The sequence below is a fragment of the Corylus avellana genome, chromosome ca3, assembly GCF_901000735.1.
Source record: "Corylus avellana chromosome ca3, CavTom2PMs-1.0".
Lineage (NCBI taxonomy): Eukaryota > Viridiplantae > Streptophyta > Magnoliopsida > Fagales > Betulaceae > Corylus > Corylus avellana.
The window spans coordinates 14,644,130-14,663,183 of record NC_081543.1 but is presented as its reverse complement, the minus strand read 5'-3'; the positions used below and the strand labels follow the sequence as shown (position 1 = coordinate 14,663,183).

The 19,054-nt window shown below is 37.7% G+C and overlaps 1 protein-coding gene across 2 annotated transcripts in view; it reads right to left on the bottom strand.

The window, feature by feature from the left end:
* Positions 1–230: 230 nt before the first annotated feature.
* Positions 231–19,054, bottom strand: part of LOC132174762 (uncharacterized) — a 115,537-nt gene continuing 96,713 nt past the window's right edge. For both annotated transcript variants that reach the window (XM_059586428.1, XM_059586429.1), the window contains exons 45-64: positions 18,695–18,819; positions 17,965–18,465; positions 15,630–16,403; positions 15,457–15,530; positions 14,982–15,330; positions 14,797–14,895; positions 14,539–14,694; positions 13,813–13,994; positions 13,201–13,722; positions 12,026–12,203; positions 11,793–11,929; positions 10,711–10,837; positions 6,794–7,015; positions 6,355–6,714; positions 5,491–5,649; positions 5,119–5,400; positions 4,829–5,044; positions 4,633–4,685; positions 1,770–1,878; positions 231–910 (exon numbers count right to left, since the gene is read on the bottom strand). In XM_059586428.1, coding sequence (XP_059442411.1) covers positions 563–910; positions 1,770–1,878; positions 4,633–4,685; positions 4,829–5,044; positions 5,119–5,400; positions 5,491–5,649; positions 6,355–6,714; positions 6,794–7,015; positions 10,711–10,837; positions 11,793–11,929; positions 12,026–12,203; positions 13,201–13,722; positions 13,813–13,994; positions 14,539–14,694; positions 14,797–14,895; positions 14,982–15,330; positions 15,457–15,530; positions 15,630–16,403; positions 17,965–18,465; positions 18,695–18,819 — 4,973 coding nt within the window. In that variant the 3' untranslated portion in view covers positions 231–562. The remainder of the gene's footprint in view (positions 911–1,769; positions 1,879–4,632; positions 4,686–4,828; positions 5,045–5,118; positions 5,401–5,490; positions 5,650–6,354; positions 6,715–6,793; positions 7,016–10,710; positions 10,838–11,792; positions 11,930–12,025; positions 12,204–13,200; positions 13,723–13,812; positions 13,995–14,538; positions 14,695–14,796; positions 14,896–14,981; positions 15,331–15,456; positions 15,531–15,629; positions 16,404–17,964; positions 18,466–18,694; positions 18,820–19,054) is intronic.

Here is a 19,054-nt window from a genome sequence, read left to right as displayed (position 1 = left end):
ATATTCAGTTGACATCATGTCATCACATGGCATGCAGATATCAATTGTCTTAGGGTTTACGGTTCTATTAACAGGGTAAATGCGTGTGTTCAGCTTAAGTGCATCAAGTTGATACCACTTGCCCATTTGACCTCACCAAAAGATTTGAACATATATATTGTTCTAGCACAAGGAAAGCATAAGTACATTTAATTGTCTCAATCAAGAAAATACTAGTGCAGCCAGGTGTCTAGAGTCTCAAAAAGCTTCTCTTTATTAACCAAAATCGTTGTACAAGTGTTCATGAGCATCAATGGCAGTGTGGCACTCTGGAAAAACAGTGTTCATTAATCGGCCAAATACCGGCTCTCCAACAGGAAAAACGGCGGTGGCGGAGTGTGAAATCTTAATGAGGGTGAATTATTCCTCTGGTTGAATGTACTGTAATATATACCAAAGCCGAAAAGGTCAAGACCGAAGAAATGCTACTACTGTACAAACCGAACAAAACTAGATGCATGGGCAAAAAGGTCTTTCCATTACAGTCGAATCCAAAGGGGCCAATCCTAAGAGGAAGACAAACTCACTGAGCATCCAAAGATTGCAACAGAGGCTTTGGGTCATCAAGAACCCTCATGGGTTTCCAATCCAATTCTTCCTTGATACGCCTAAGAGCAACAAAGTGAAGTGCGTCGCTCCGAACTTGATAAATATGACAAGCCCATGGATAAGAATCTGGCGCAGACCAAATCTTGTGCTCTTCAAATACCGTCTCCTCGGCAAGTGACTCTGAGACACAGTAGACTAAATCAGGTTCTGGCTCTGTGAAACTAGCAAGAGCAACGCATCCTGGAGAAACATATCCCTCAGGAGCCCGGGGATGCCAAATCGACACTGGAGTTGTGTAGTCATCTAAGCAGTTCCTCCACACCTGCATGTGTAATAAGAGTCATACTCTATTTTCTAATAATGAACCAGACAGGCTTTGGATCAAGTAGTCATGTTAGTGATAAAATCATCAACCAAAGCAGGCAAATATTTGCTGGTAATGCCAAAAATGATATGATAAAACAGTTCTAGAATATGTTGAACAAACTCAATTTCTAGTGAGGTTATGACATGCAAAAAGTCAAGGTTACGTATGTAGTCCGACAATGAGAACATACACAATCAAATTCCAGTATCTCTAGATATTTACATATTTTCATTTACTTTTTTATTTTTTTATTTTTATTTTTTTAATTTTTTAATTTTTTTTCTGAGCATCTTCATTGATTCTTATATAACAATCCAAAAGGTGTCTCATGCATAGCATGTGCCACCTACTAGTGAAACAAGGCGAGAGGACATATACTGCTTCTAAGAAGCAACTCAAAACACTAATGGTCAAGCTATAGCCACAATATGCATAAAGGCAAGGGCAATCACAATTTATTATAATGTCAGTGTCACACTTAATTTCCAAAGTAGGGTTGATAGAAAAATTGAAAATTATGTACCCCGTTTACTATATCTTCCCACTTTATGTTGTGTTGTTTCTGCTGTTAAAATTATTACTTTTGTTGTCATTGTTGTGGTTATTTCAACTTTTTTTATGGGTAAGATACAAAGCAAAAGCATCCCCCCCTTGCATTGCCAAGTAAAGTGATACAATTTTCAATTCCCTTTTCATACAAATACAATTTCTTCCAACACCAGCAAATAAGGATCAGACCTGCAATGATAAGACCTGATAATTTCTTATGATGCTTAGAAGATAATGCTAGTATAATTGACAGTATGTTTCTTACCAGATCATAACCCACTGGAAGTGCAAACAATCTGTCAATGTTACGATAGACAGCAGCAACAGTCGGAGCATGGCTACCAACTCGAGCAATATCCCCAACAGAGACATACCTGCAAGAAACAAGCCATTTTAAAGTTTAATATATAGTATCGAGCGCATCAGCAGTGCTGGATGCTATAAGAGCATACTTTCTAAAGCTCCAAAAATGGATTCAGAGTATATGGATGGATATTCACAACTAAGTTTGACCTTTTTATTATTAGTATAAAGTTGTCCACAACTTGAAAAAGGCATAAAACTGCAAATGCTCTTTTTTTTTTTTGGGTTGTACCATTACAAGAACAACAAGAATTATCAACTCCTTTTCCACTATAAAGTTGTTAGAGAATTGTGCTGTTCGATCTTCGTTTTTTTGTTGTAGAGTGGGTCATGCCTAGAAGGGTGGTGGAGTCGTTGGCTAACTGAAGAGGTCAGTTATGAAGTCATTGAATTTTAGAAGTTTGAAAGATGGTTCCACTATGCTTAATGTGGTGTGTTTGGAGAGAGTGAAACACAAGAGGAGCTTTGAAGCCTATGAGAGACCGCTGTTAAAGTTAAAAGCTGATATGTTCAAATTTTTTTATGCTTGAATGATGGCATACAATAGTCCTTGTTTTTCAACTTTTACTTAATTTTTAAACTTTTGTTCTTTTTGATGTGGGACAAACAATAATCACAAGAATCACAAAGTGAAGGTAGGAGAAAGCAGGGAAAAGGAAAGGAGAAAGAAGAGAAAGCAGGGGAAAAGAGAGGAGAACAAAGCTAAGAGAGGGGAAGGGAGAAAGAAAGAAGAAGCTAAGAGGGAGAGAGAGAAAGAAGAGGGGAGGGGTGAGAGAGAGAGAGAGAGGGGGGGGGGGGGAGAAGGAAATAGAACAATTCTTCATTTCGTTTTATTCCATCAATTCTACCTTCATTGGCGTACAAATCACACTTACATAGACTCACGACTAAACTCTACCCCTAATATAGGGCAAATCCCATTTATTGAATTACCAAAAAAACACCATCGACTCTTGAAAATTAAATAAAATATAAAATCAAACACTAATAACTCAATTAATTAATAGGACCTACATAAAACTAGGTGGACCAATATTTCATGCCTTGCCCCTTGCGTCACTTTTTCTCCTTAATTGGGGGTCTTTCTTGTATACTTCCTGTATAATGAGGTTGCGTCCCTCTGCGCTCTCTATTTAGATTGATTTACTTATACAAAAAAGCAACAAGAAGAATTGAGCCTCCCACCCTTCGAACACCAGAGCTAGCTTAAGTTATCTGCATTTCTGTCCCTTTCGAGTTAACTAGCAATGTCAAGGAAGTTTGTGGAACTACAGAGAGACTTCTTGTGGGGAGGAATTGGGGATGAATTTAAGTATCATTTGGTGAATTGGTCTAAGGTGTGTACACCAATGAAGTTTGGGGGGTTGGGGGTGCGAAATTTGATTCAATTTAATCATACATTGCTAGGTAAATGGTAGTGGAGGTATGCGACAGAACGGGATGTGTTGTGGAGGAAGTTAGTGAAAATTAAGTATGATAGTCAAATGGGTGATTGGTGCTCCAAGGACGTAGGGGGAACATATGGAGTGAGAGTGTGGAAATGTATTCAAAGGGGGTGGGAGGGCTTTGCGCATTATGTGCAGTATGATATAGGAGATGGTTCTAAAGTATTATTTTGGTATGATGTGTGGTGTGAGGAACGTCCTCTAAAACTTGTTTATCCCAAATTGTTCAACATTGCATGTAACAAGGATGCGTGGGTGGAGGAATATATGGAGACCCCGAATGATATTCTTCATTGAAATGTCCGGTTTGTTAGGCCTGTGCATGATTGGGAATTGATGTGGTATCGCGCTTCTTTGAATTCTTGTATTCCCAAAAAATTAGATCTGGAGGTGAGGATAAAATTTGTTGGGTTCCGTCCAAAAGAAATACTTTTGAAGTGAAATCTTATTATCGGTCTTTATATACCTCGGCATAGGCGTTTGGTCTTTGGAAGAGTATATGGAAGGTGAAGGCTCTTTTGAGAGTGGCTTTCTTTGTGTGGACGACGACTTTAGGAAAAATCCTCACTTTGGATAATTTACGGAAGAGGAATGTTATGGTGTTACATGTGTAAAAAATGTGGAGAATCCATTGACCATCTACTCCTACATTGTGAGGTTGCAATTGAGATAGGGAATGTATTTCTTCAACTTTTTGGAGTTAGTTGGGTTATGCCGAGAAAGATGAGTGATTGTTTGGAGAGTTGGAGGGGACAGTTGGGTAATCGGCTTGCTTTGCACATATGGAGGCTAATTCCATTGTGTGTGATGTGGTGTCTATGGCGAGAAAGGAATGCACAAAGCTTTGAGGATCGTGAGAGCAGCATGATTGAGTTGCGAAAATTGGCGTTAACTACTTTGTTCTCTTGGAGAGTGCCTTGGTCTCAATTGCATGATTCTAATTTTTCTGATTTCCTAGAGTTATGTAATTCTTTTTCTGAGCAGTAGGGGATACTTTGTATACATCATGTGTACATGAGTTGTGCCCCTCTGCGCGTTTGATAATATATTTATTACTTATCAAGAAAAAAAAAAATACTGCAGCTGCTCTCTTTTTCAAGAGAATAATGCCCATGACTTCTAAAGACCATGAGTCCTTAATTCAAATAAATACCATGGTCTTTTAGTAGTATACCTGAAACAGGGGCTGTGGCCAACAATAAATAACATGCACAGAACAAACCAAATAAATCCTTCATGCAGGTCATTACGTTCAACGATGAAGAAGAGAAGAAAATGCAACGAATTTAAAAGAAAAAGGAAAAATTGATAAGTAATTACCCATCCGGGCAAATAGGTCTCCAAATGCTACACATTTCACCATCTTCCAAAACCTAAAAAATGAAATGACAGTTTTTCATTATGACTGCAGCATTGCAGGAACATGATATTTCTAATGCATCACATAATTTACTAGGAAAAAAAAAAAAAAATAACTTGATTGAAAATAATTAAAGCAAGGTAATTGGAAGACCACCTTTTTTTTGCACAATCTGCGTCGCCCTTTTGATTCTTGTTCACTACTCCAGATCTTTACGAAGTTGACACTGTGTTTGACAAATCTTCTCTCATTAGATGCAGAACTATCTGATGAGAGCCCCCTCAAGTTTATAATTGCTTTGTTTGAAGTACGTGGTTCTCTCCCATCAGCTTCACTCCAAGAAAAACACACGTATCTCTGGCTTGAAGGAACCTGAGCATGGAAGATACTGTCAGAACATCAACGTACTCCCTTAAGAGGAGCCAAGCTTTATGCACGTGACCAACCTTTAGAAGTACGGTTTTAATGTCAGATGCTGCTTTCCACATCTTATGGACTACTAAACAGATCCTAACTGCCTGGGGTTCTCTTCCCTCTGGTTCATCTTCAACTTTGCACTTAATGACATGGGCAAAATTTTCCGATCTCCTAAAATTCTTGAGATGGAGGATCAAGTGAGAAGGCTGGTTGCATCCTGCTTTTGCTAATTCTACAGCCATGAGCTCTTCCCATGGCACGTCCCACAAGATCTTGCAAGGTTTTTTATCCAACTTGTCCCAAGCCGGACACTAAATTGAAGCAGAGAAAGCAGGAGAGTGGATATCAAGACAAACTTCATAACAATCAAAGGTATCAACAGGTAAGACTCCTTGACTAACCTGTAGCAGCATGACTCGTTTATTGGTCACTAAAACAATTCTGTCATGAGGCACAGAAAAATGTTCTTCATAATAATCAGACCACGCAAATTTTGAAGGCTCCTTGAATATTACAGTACAGCCAAACTGACTACTTGCTTCAGCAAGGTACATTATCATCTGGAAAGCCAAAAAAAATGGGGATAAAAAATGAGAAACAAATAAAGAACACATGAGGCATTTAATTGACAGACTTCCTATTGTTAGAATATAAATTAAATGATTAAATCCATCTCTTCCTATCAGTTTAAGCTTTTAGGATAAGTGGTTATTTAACATGGTATCAGAGCAGAGGTCTTGAGTTCGAATTCTGTCTCTGTCATTCACCTCCCATTTCAATTAAATATTTCACGTATTGGGCTTTACCTATTAAGGGAGAATTTGAGCCCACATGTGAGGGAGAATGTTATAATATAAATTAAATGATTATATTTTCTTATCAGCTCAAGTTTTTGGGATAAGTGGTGATTTAACACCTACTATCATGTTTAATTAATCAACAGCTAATGATTATAATCACTGAATCACATGCTTTTTTTTTTTTTTTTTTTTTTTTTCTTTTTCAATCATGCTCTTTTTCTGAGCCACAAATTGCAAATATAAGAATTCTAGACCCTAAAATCACTAATATCATATGGAGTTAGCTCAATATTTCAACTCACAAGTCAGAAAAACTATGTAGAAGGTTGATCTATAGCTGCCTCATTATCGATGAAAGTGTATATAATGGTGCACATTCTTCATACTCTACTGATGAGTTTAATGCAATTGAGAAAACTTTCAGTATAGCACATAAAATTAATAGAAAGAAATGACAAATTTTACCTGTCCAATGGCTTCTCTCTCACAATACTCTTTAAGCACACCATCTGAGTGGATAGCCCTTGGGTTTCTGATTCTCTGGAACGTGGTCGTACTAGTGAAACCCTCTAAGCATTTGGAAAAACTTGCACCGATTCCATCGACAGTCATTGAGAAAAAGTCTAGTGCCCCACTCACAGGTTGTACAACAAATCCTAGGCAAGCACGTCCTAGCCCATGGGCAAGTCCTAGTAGACCATTCTGTCTGGCACTCTCCACAGGCTTTGTCAGTACTCCAGACACCCCAAAAGCAAATCCTTGTGCAAGAGCTTCAGTTCCTTGAATGATTCCATCACCCACCCCGGTGATTCTCCTTGATGTAACCTGATCTCATATCAAAATCAGTTTTCTGATTTACATTGCACTAGTAGGCTTGCTGCTGAAGGAAAAGAAAAAACACTACCTGCTTTGTACGTAGTTGCAGAAATCGCCCATCTGTTGAAAGCTCCGCAAATCCTTTACCAAGAGAAGCCAGTGTTGAACTTGTCATGCCAAGAACATCCACAGAAAATATCAAATGTAAAGGATTGTGGATTAGATCTCTCCAGATTCGGTTTCCAATCGCAGGAATAATGGAACTTTTACGCATGAATCTGTCTCTGTGCATCACCCTCCTCAGATGCACCTGGAGTAATGGGATTGCAGTGTTATAAGGTGAAGTAACCTTATACCAATAACATCATCAGAGTACATATGGCAACATTCTGAGTTATCTCCAATGCCAGACAGATTTTTAGGTGAAACTGGAAGATATCCCATTTATACACATACACTACATTTTCTTCTCTTGATGGTAAGAGAATACTGCAGCAAAATTGTTCTTTAGCCAGTACAAAATTTAGTTTAAAATCTAATTGGGGAAATGCACTATGAAAAAAAAAGAAAAACTTGTAGAACTTCCAACATTAAATCCACGTTATAAGACAGTAAGAAGTTTGTCCTTTGTAGGAGAGTTTCATTTCAGAAACTAGAAATTAGATTTCTTTATACTCTGAAGATTTTAGTGAGCAACCAATGGACTACCCTTGGAGCCGATTCTCAAGCTCAGGCACTAGGCTTATCAAGCATTATATTGGTGATGGGAGGTTTCAGATCTTTTGAATTTTAGATGGTACTTTTTATTTTTGGGTGTTTCTCCTATATACTTCCCTGTACTAAGATAGCATCCCTTTATTGTGCATTTTTTAATGAATTATTTGTAAAAAAAAAGAAAAAAAAAAGGCATTTCGGGAGGTCTTTGCTTATAAATATGCCAGAAGTAAACGCTTTTTCCATCAATTTATATATCAAAACCTCAGCAGCAATGATAAATGGTAGATTGCATTGCCTGCAGCCAGATCAGTAGAGTAGGCTAGCATAAAAAGTGCCATTTGTCTCCAAGTTAACCTTATAGAAGGCAGTAAGAAAACAATAGTCTGGTTCCATCATATTCTTGCGTATATATAACAGAAACTCAGGATTAGGGGAGGCAAATACCTGCAGAAACTGACCTGACGACTTCCGACAAGTGTTGGATTAAAGCTCGGAAGAGTCTTTTTCTTCTTCCGACGCATGTCAGGTCGGAAGTTGGAAATGGGTGTTCAGAAAACTGAATCCATCAAACCCAGCTTTAAGTTAAGAAAAAAAAAAAAAAAACTATGGAACAGATCTGGAACAAGATCTGAAGAGAGAAACCAGTAAAGCTGAAACTGTTTAACAAGATCTATCGAAAAAGGGCCGATGATGATAACAAGCTTTGTGGGTGGGCAGTGGCCGAGGACTCCACCAAAAAAGACTTGGGCAAGCAGATATCTGCTTGGACCGATGACTCCACTGGCCTCCACTGCCTATGTTGCACACACATACATCTGACCCAGCTTCCAAGCTGAAGATCGTTATTGGCATCCACTTGGCTCAGAACCCTCCTAATATGCAGGTCGGCTCGGATTAAGATTTTGGTTTCCGACTTCTATCAAGTCGGAAAGTCGGAATGAAGGGTTTCTGGCCCAATCAAATCAATGCCAACCCCTACTCAGGATGCAGTCGGGGGGAAGGCTTCCACAAGTGAATTTGGGTCATTCCGCTGGGTTCTCTTAAGGCACTTCTAAGGTGTCATGCATAGCTTGCTATTTTTTTTTTTTGATAAGTAATAATGATATAAAAAGCGCAAAGGGGCGCAACCCACATACACGAAAAGTATAAACAGAGAGCGCCTATGAGGGAAAGAAATGAAAAAGAAAATCAGAAAAACTAATCACTAAAGGAGCTAGCCAAGCGGCCGTCCAAGAGTAAAGAGTAAGGAAGAAAAAATGAGTCAATTTCTCTATGGTCTTAGTGGAATTTTCAAAACATCTAGCATTTCTTTTATTCCAAATACACCACATAAGACACAGAGGGATCATCTTCCACACAACCGCGCTTCGAGATCGCCCTCCCGACCACCAGCTATCAAACAAGGCCCTCACCCTGCAAGGCATGACCCAATGCAACCCAAACCGCTTAAAAATCGTGTGCCAAAGAGTACTTGCGAGCTCACAGTGGAGAAGAAGGTGATCGACTGACTCTTCGGTTTTCTTGCATATACAACACCACTCCACTACCACTATGCTTCTCTTACGCAGTGTATCGTGAGTCAAAATTTAGCCTAAGGCCGCAGTCTACCCAAAAAAAGCCACTCCCTGGGGCGCCTTAGTACGCCAGATGCTCTTCCAAGGAAACTCCTCTTGATTAGAAATGGACACGGCCTTGTAGAACGACTTAACCTCGAACTTGCCCTTCTTAGAAGAAGACTAGCAAATACGATCTACACTGCCTAGGGAAACCTTGCAAGAATACAACCGATCAAAAAAAGGAGAAACCAAATCCATCTCCCAATCTTGGACCGATCAAATAAAAATGACATCCCACTCAACAATCCCATTCCTCCCCACAAAATTATCCTTCACCCAAGCTTCTTTGTGTCTGGCGATACTGAATAAGGACGGGAAGACTTGCTTCAAAGAATTGTCTCCACACCAAATATCATGCCAAAATCGAACTTTCGAACCCTCCCCCACCTCAAACCGAATACCTTTGGCAAAAAAATTCCACCCTTTACGAATATGCTTCCATAGACCCACACCATGAGAACCCGAAACCTCCTTCGTGCACCACCCACCTTCTTGGTCTTCATACTTAGCTTTGATCAGCTTACACCAAAGAGCCCCGTTCTCATTTGCGTATCTCCAAAGCCATTTCCCCAAAAGAGCTTGATTAAACTGGTGCAACTTCCGAATGCCAAGACCACCAAAGCGTAGAGGGCGGCAAACTTGGTTCCAACTTACAAGATGCAACTTAGGCTCATCTCCCATTCCTCCCCACAAGAAATCTCTTTGGACTTTCTCAATTCTTTTAGCTACACTAACTGGAATCGGAAACAAAGACAAAAAGTAAGTCGGAAGATTAGCCAAAGTGCTCTTAATGAGAGTTAAATGACCTCCTTTAGAAAGATACATTCTCTTTCAACCTGCCATCTGACGCTCCATCTTTTCGATCACTTCATTTCACATAATCGTATCCTTATACGGCGCCCCAAGAGGGAGACCCAAATACTTCATAGGCAACTTGGCAACACTACACCCATGGATATTAGCTAAAACCCCAATGTTCTCCACCTCACCAATGGCCACAATCTTTGACTCTCCCAGATTCACTCTCAAACCCGAAACAGCTTCAAAACATAAGAGAATGAGACGAACATACTGGATTTGCTATTGGAAACAAAATAATCCCTCCATCACAACTTAAATGTTTCACTTTCCATTTTTAGACATCCCAAAGTACTCTTAATCAATTTCTTATATTACTCTTATCTTCTCTTAGAAGCAAACAAAAATCTCATTAAAAGTTGTCTTCTTTAATATAAAGAGAAATGCTACTCAACATTCTCAGGTATCATTCTCCTAGCATTTTCTTTGTTTTTTTTTGCTTTTGTTTTGCTTTTTTCTTTTAAAAGAACAAGTAGATGTGAATGTGCCACAGACAAGAATACTAGGAGAATGCTACTTGAGAATGCTGAGTAGCATTTCTCTTAATATAAAATAAAGGTAATTTTAGAAATTTTCACCTTATTAATAATTGTAAAGTTTAGATTAAGTTGTCGGCCAAATGCATGTAAAGCACACCAAAAGCTAAAAGTATCATCTAACCTTTGGCGTATCTTGTTTAAGTAAATCCACTCCAAACCAAAAAAGGGAAAATTGAACATTGGTGAACATCTTACATCCCATTATAAATAGCATAGAAGAATTTGAATATGCAATATGGAAGCAATCTGGCTGCCCAGATAAGTTAGCCACCTACCTGAATCTTGAATGTGTTTCCAATAGCTGACAATATGGGGCTCCAAATTCCTAGAATCCCATGTGGTCTCTGAGCTGGTGCTGTCTCTAGTGACACCTTCAGCCTCACTTCTGAAACATCAATTAGGCTGAAAAAAAAAAACATATCATAAGATCTCCAAATCTATTCGCAAAATATTATTTTACCACTAGTAGACGTACTACTATTCTTGCATCGCAACTCAGAATAGCAATAATTCCAACATGTGAGTCTATTTTTGAGCAATTAACACGAGTCTGATGATCCAAGTATCTTAACAGAAGCATCCCATGCACACAGCATGGTCAAAAGTCTGCAGGACGAGTTTATGCAAGAAAAACTGCCAAGTTAGCATCATTGCTGAGATGGCAAGTTTTATTGAAGCATTGAAGACATTTTTATTTTTTATAATCACACTTTATGATACAAAGGAAGGAAATTGTAAATAGCCATAGGTAAAAAGTGTGTGTGTGAGAGAGAGAGGGAGAGAGAGAGAGAGAAAGAAACTTTAGCTCTCATACAAGTCTTAGATAGTCAACCAACTAAATTTTCTGGTATTTAGTGTTAAATTACTACTTATCCTAAAATCTTAAGCTAATAGGAAAGAGTAAATTTAATCAATTAATCAATAGTTCAATATTCTCCCTCAGGTGTGGGCTCAAATTCCCTTTTAATAGGAAATGTCCAACATGTAGAATATTTAATTGAAATGGGAGGTGAAGGAGGGAAACAAGGTTCTAATTCAGGGCCTCTGCTCTAATACTATGTTAAATCACTACTAATCCCAAAAGCTTAAGTTAATAGGAATGGATAAATTTTATCATTTAATCAATACTTTAACATTTGGATCTAGACAACCATACATGAAAGAGAAACATGATAAAACAGAAATCATGAAGACTAACACAGGAGCTGGATATTATGGCAAACAACACCGATCTCAGCCATTAGTCAGCTAACAATTTTGACTAAATTGCGTGTTAGGCAATCTTTTGGACAATCTATAGCAAAATTTCACTTTTGGTAGATAATTGTGATTTGTGGGAAGAAAATCAGATTCTTACTCGATACGTATCTCAGGATCGACTTCTGTGACATTTGAACTTTGGGGTATACGATCTAGCTGAAGATTCTTGTAAAAATCCACCGTTGCCCAAATAATTGGTTCATGAATATTTAGCCTCCAACTCTTCTCGGTTACCTATTATGTCAAAATAGGTATTGATGAGATGGACATATACCTTCATGCATACATTGAAGAAAGCACATTCTAAGCATCTTTTTAGTGAAGCATTACCCGTATATAAACATATGGGTACACCTGGATGCCATCAGGACTCTCGTTGCGTATTGTAATAGTCATCTTGAATACTGGATGATTCACATCAGGGGTCTGATCAGGTGCCAAGAGCACTGGCATTACTGTTAGTGGGAGTTGGTTGTCAAGCTGCAGATGACCCAGTATCAGCTTGAACCTGGCACAAACAAAAGACAAACAGAGGTTGTCTACTGGAAGCATCATCTTTGAAATTAATTAAAAAATTAATAGAAGCAAGGCCTCAATTAAATGGAGAAAAGTGAACAGTAAAAAGTGTAATAGAAAAACTTCTCTTATCCTATATGGAAGGATATCATCTCATTATTTTTTTGATAAATAAAAAACAGGATTTTATCTCATTATTATCCACAACTGTTTATGTATATAGCATGACTACTCATAATGAAGTTCATCTGAAGTTTCTACTAAAGAATATACTAATTATAGAAGACAGATGTTTTGATTGTAAAGATCTAAACAGATAGTTTTCCGTAAGGCGAAAAAAGAAAAAAAACCTAAAGCCATTCCAGAGTCACGCCACTGCCTTAACCCTAAGTGATAGCTCGGTGGAAAAGGGTAGGTTCAGGCTTGTGAAACAGTGGTCACTGGTTCGACTCTTCCCTCCCCCACTTGAGACCACTCAAAAAAAAAAAAAGGTTTACAGTGATGCCTCAATGATATTGACATAAATTTAAAATAGCATAGGACTGGTACCAGTTGAGCCAAAATGATGGAAAAAAAAGGATAAATTTGCAGCTCCATGACCCTTAGCGTCCTCTCCTTACATATCCAACTAAATGTACTAGTTTTCACATAATCAGTACTTTATTTCTAAAAGACATGCAAAAGCTATTGAAAGAACTAAACAAAGCTAAGGTTGTCGATGAGTGGACTGCCCCCAACCAAACAACAGAACCATGCAAAGCTCCACAATGTCACATGGTCTACTACCACCCAAAAGGAGAGAAAGAAAAGCATAAAATCAGTGATGTCCATCTTGCAGAACTACCGGACTCTCTTTTAGTTCAATCATGGTGTAAACACCCACAAGCTTATTGTGCCGACAGAGAAGAAGACATCATGATTTTTTTTTTTTTTTTTCTGTGCCTCGGGTCAAGGGAATAGAATTAACACATGCATAAAATGGCTCTTACCTGCTGGCTGTCCCACCATCATAGCCAGTTGAATATGACATGAAAACTCTCTCCAAGTACAAGTAGGAAAGCTCTTTAGGTCTATGGTCAATAACAGAAACCCCAAAAACTCTCAGTTCGATGATAATCTCTATAGGTGCAGCATTGTTTTGCTTCTTGCTCTGCATGTGAATATTTCCAAAGATTCCAGAATGCGATGGATACCTAATCTCTTTATGAGAACTTGACCCCGATTTCCTGTCATCCATGAACCTGGCAACCTTGATATCACCCATTTCAACAACTAGGAACTGCAATCCTAGTTCTGGTTCGTCTGCAGAAATTAACCCGGTCCTTTCCAGATCAAGTTTCCATATGCTACCGCTATCATTACCAACAACCTTAGCATCTATAAATTTTAGGCCATATGGATCCTCCCAAGAGAAATTTGTGGTTGAAAGAGGTTGCAGCTGAATCCAGGCATCTTCACCAAATCCAGACTGGCGAATGCTGATTATTTTGCCAAGTGCTCTATTCTCAATTCTGTTCAAGAAAATATTTTGCATGCTAGTCACTCTACATATATAGAAATACTAGGTTAAGTAGTACATAGCAAACATGACAGAAATATACCTGATAGGACCATTGGTTGGTCCAAGACGGAATACAACGATAAAACGTGATCCTTCTTCATAGCCCCGAATTTCTGTCCTCAAAAATCTCCTATTACCATTATGCCCCCTCAAAACCAGGCAAATGGTATCCTCTTTTACAATTTGAACAGGAAATGACCAATTGGTATCATCTAGTCGGACCTATGGTATGTCATGAGAACTCAACAAGTAAGTTTTCTATGATTATCATATGATCATTGCAGGTATGTTAATCATGAATCAGATATTTTTTGCACATTAAATTTAGTGATTCTGAAGAAAAAAAATTCAAATACAAACCACAGTGCCTTAATATATCAGGATTGGAAGAAAACACTTACACCATCATGTAATACTATTAGAGCCACTCTACCACAGGAATCTCACACTTATCATGGGAGACATTATATGCTCCAACTAATAGAGCCTTCCCACCACAAACAACTTCATTCTCTTGCTAAAAACTATCAAGTTGCTTACCAAAAAAATGCCAATGTCGCGAAGCATTTAAAACTCCATATAATATCAACTTTGACAGTTACTATCATTCAAGGAAGGGTAAAGGAGATAGAGATCCAACAATAAATGTAATATATTGAGCTAAATACAAAGGTGAGAAACTCAGTAAAAAAGTAAAGCCACAAGGATGAGTGGCGAAACATGCAGAAGAGGTTGACAGTATTGAAGCAATAACCAGTCCCCTAACCTGAAGTTTATCTAAACTGCCGGTTTCACGATGTACAAAGGAAATTCTTGAATCAGACGTGCGAAGAACCTTTGGTTCATCTTCACTGCAAAACTTAATAAACATGTCTTGGCCAAGTCTGTTTGTAAATGTAACGAATGGTCGAATAGAAATGACCTAAGAAGAGGATAGTAAGTCAAAAACAACATTTACATAGCCCAGAGAAAAGTCAACAACTAGATAACATTATGAATAAGAAGCTCCTAACTTCTTAATTACCTTCGTAGGAACAGATTGATATGTGCATGGTTTTGTAGAAATAAAAAGCTGTATGCAATTGCCATCAGCATCATATGCATAGAGATCCAATGATCCATCCTAACAAGAAAAGAAATGTGACCTTAACAAACATTCTCTCCTTGCTTAAATATTATGTCATCATATAAGATTGATATAGGCAATACCATGTCACCAAGGGGAGAAAGATTTTTAACAGGTCCAAACCGTTCCTCACCAGATTGAGCAATAGACACCGAAAGTCCCAATGTATTAAAATTCAAAGCAGAAGCTATTGTATGACCTTCAAATATTTCCTCTTCAGTTATTTCCTCAAATAATACTTCATTTGTTTTCTTAGACTGAAAAGGAAAAGAAAACTTCCATGTATGTTTCTTTCCTGGCAAATCTAGAAGCCTGAATGTAAGTGGGGGACATCTAACAACTGCAAACCAATAAGGAGCATAGACTCTAATGATCTTTGCCAGCAATGGTCGTTCTTTGTCATAATTTTGTTCAAGAATGATTTGAACAATCCTGTATATGCCATAGTTTAGGAGCACATTAGACAACATAAAGAAAAGACTTCAATATATAAGCAAAAATTTAAAAATAAACAAAACTTAATAAATTTGAGATAAATAAGGTAGCATCTATTAGAACCTTCCAGATATTGAACTTCTCAAACTTATTGTTTTGGATGGAACTCCATGAGGATCAGATATAGGAACAGCTTCCTATGACAACCCAAAAAATGCAAGGGTCAAATGTGATTACGATCATATCACGATAAAGACAGCATTGCAGCACTAGAGAACAAGGACTAGAAATCTTACATGTATAGGCAGCCATCCTCTTTGCGGAAGCAGTGAAAAAAACAAAGGATTTCTTATGTCAGCACTGTAAACCTTTACAGTTTTTCCTGGACCAAATATTCCTCTAGAGCAGGCAACAAAATGACCACTTGGTTGCATCTCAAGAACAGAATATTCAGCTGCAAGGGGAAGAAAATTGCTAATAGACAATGGGGACTTTACGACAAGAGTCCAGTCCTGAATAGGATCAGAATGAATGTCTTTCGCAATCTCTGTCGCATGTATGCTCAAGCAGAACCACAATTTATGGGAACCACTTGATGAAGTTCCACTTATCTGGGTGCAGTATAACAGTTCCTCGGTCTCAATAAGAGTTGACAAACATATTTCAGAACTTACTTTTGTGTTATCAGAATCCTCTAGTTCACCAGGCCTATCCACTACAGAACTCCAAGCATACTCATTAGAATTCGTAGGATGAGAAGGCCTTAATTGCAAGACATACATTCCAGATTGCAACAAGCCAGAGAGAGGAAGGGGCACAGTGTCTCCGGGTTTCAATAGTCCAATAGATATGTCCTGCTTTAACTCAAATGATATCTGTTTCCTACTTCTGATCCATCTCCTTTGCCTTGCATGGTTCACAAACTTCGAAGTATCAAGAGAATCAGGCCATTTTAGACTTTGAACATCTTGTGCATAAGCCCAACCATCAGGATAATTATTAGATGTCTCGTCCAAATGCCAATCATCAATCCATTCCCAACCAGATGGTAGCTCAACTCCAGAGATTGCCTGCATAACTGATGGAGATTAGACACATGCCAGCAGCTCCAAATTCAGTCATTGAAATTTCTAAAAGTGCCATGGTTCTGAAATAACTTCTAAATTATGTGACTGTTAGAACTAAAAAGCTGGAATTACTATATGCTAGTTTGAAAACACAGTTTCTGCACGGATTGATTGGTAGCATATTTTCAAAATAGGATAGAATGATCCTTTTTCTAGGTTAAGTTCAAGCTAGAATTTCTGATTATATTCAATATGAATCCCTATATCCATTATGAATTGGTGGCTCTTCATTCTTTTTTTTTTTGATAAGTAAAGAAGTATTAATCAAAAGCACCGAGGGGCACAACCCTAGTACACAGGGAGTATACAAGAGAGCGACTAAGAAGAAGAAAAATAAAAAGAGAACATAAAAAGAAAGTCAGGGAAGCTGACTTTCCTGACTTTCATTCTTTTACATTAAAAAGGAGTCTTCAAAGATTCAGTAGGTATACAACATTATATTTTTACTACTCAAGTAAATGGTAGAAATGAAAGCATGGGGATTGGATCTTTTAGAGTTAGACGCCTCATTCATGGATTCAAATGATCTGATATTAGGAGTAACTTTCCTGTTATTATGACCTGATGGTTGTTCATTCTTTTACATTATGGTGATGCAAGAGATTTTAGACCATGCCTCCTAAGACACAGAGTAGGTGCCACCGTGCCAGATAAGTTTCACACAAGTGGCAAATTTTATAGCTAAGAGGGAGTCATCACACTGCAACACTGTAGGGGCGATTTTAACCCACCAAAAATTTGGTACTCCTTATACGTCCACTTCTTATGGTATTTTCAGTGCTCTCTTTCCACTCCGTTTGAAGGGTTTCTTATGCTTCCTTCTTTAATAATTTTTTTTCAATGATAAAATTCCTTTTCCCAAAGAAAAAGAACTGTAAAATGATGGAAGTGTTGATGTATGACTTTTCACTCTCATTAAGTCATGTTGGACCCACTGCTTTTATTCTTTCTAATTGGTGTTGGACTTTTTATCCTTTGCCGACTTCCATAAAACAAAGGTATTCGACCATTCTTTGTATTGTGTGTAGCAAAAAGAAACAGAGCTGCACAAAGAGACTTTCTAGCTGCACAACAGGTTTTTCTCAGTTTTGTAAGTCGTGTGGCACAATGAGAGAGTGGGTTTCTGTACGATAGTAAGATCATTTTTTCTTTTTTCTTGGAAGTGCCACACAGCCTTTTGGAGAAGTCTCAAGAGAGATAAAAACAGGGATTGGCACAGAAAAAGAGAGAAAACAAAGCTACTGTTTGTCTCAGCAAAAGCAAAGTTCATATTCTTATCTTTTCTTTTGTTTTCTCCTTTGAGAAAGAATCTCTTTTGTGTGATAGTGAGATTTTGGTTTATTGGGGGCTTTGGACATGATTATTCACAAAAATAAAATTTTCATCCATCATATGGTGAGGAAAAAGAGTTGAAAAAAAAAAAAGAACAGAACAGAAAAGAAAAAAGAAGCGTACATGACAAATGTCCTAAGGCATGTGAGAAACAGCTTTAATAATAACTCACCTGATGGGAGCTTCCGCCTTCTGAAATATCTTGCCTAGATTGAACCAAGCACCCAACCCAGCCAATGGTTGGGTCATACTTTTCCGTTTCAAAATACTCATCTGTTTGAACTCTGTTACCATCAATTTGTAAGCATTTAGGGTTACTTGCATCATCTTGTGGTCTCATTCTCTCAGTGGAAGCTTTGGATACAAGGTACAAATCAAGTATAAAATCTGTATTGTTACGTATTGAAACCAAAGACCTAATATTCACATATCTGTTCCCATCTTTGACACTTACTTCACTGGCAACAACATCATTGCCAAACCGCCAACAAGCAGCACGTGCAGCATAGTTTAACCTCACAGTAGTCCAAGGCCCTTCTCTGCTTGGGCTAATCTGAATATGCCCAGATTTTCTGTCACCAATTGCAGGTTGATTACTGTTGTCAACTTCAGATCTGGGTGACAGGAGTATAGCACATCTTATTCTCCCGCATGAGCCTTCACATTTATCACTCTGCACCATATTGTACATAAGCATCATTAAGCTAAGAATAATTTTTATTTTTTATTTTATTTTTTATTTTTATTTTTATTTTTATTTTTTTATTACTTATCAAAAAAAAAACCTAAGAATAAAATTGTTTGAAGGTTACTTCAAGATCAACCTATAAAGGATACAACAATGTATTCAACCTTAGATATAAGAAGAAAAGCAATGACAAAATCTAAAAAATAACATTCACCATAGATTCTGTTGATGACAAGTCAATCAAGGTCAATTTATTAACATAATCATGTGAATGTGAACCATCTTGGATGTTTCCTGCCATCTGCTTTAGGGGGGCTGAAAAGCATCCAATCGGATTACCTGTCAAACCAGAAGTGAAGTTTATAACGAAAACATAAAACATGGTTGATAATGAATAACTATAATGCGTGGCAAAAGGAATTTATTTTCAGATTTTGAAAGGTAATATCCACATAAAATAAATATATTTGTAATTAGCTAAGAGATTCTAGACAATTAGAATATTAAGAGTTACTCAATTGTACAAATTATGAATGGAGGGCATTAAAACCATTCCTATTGTATGTGCATATCT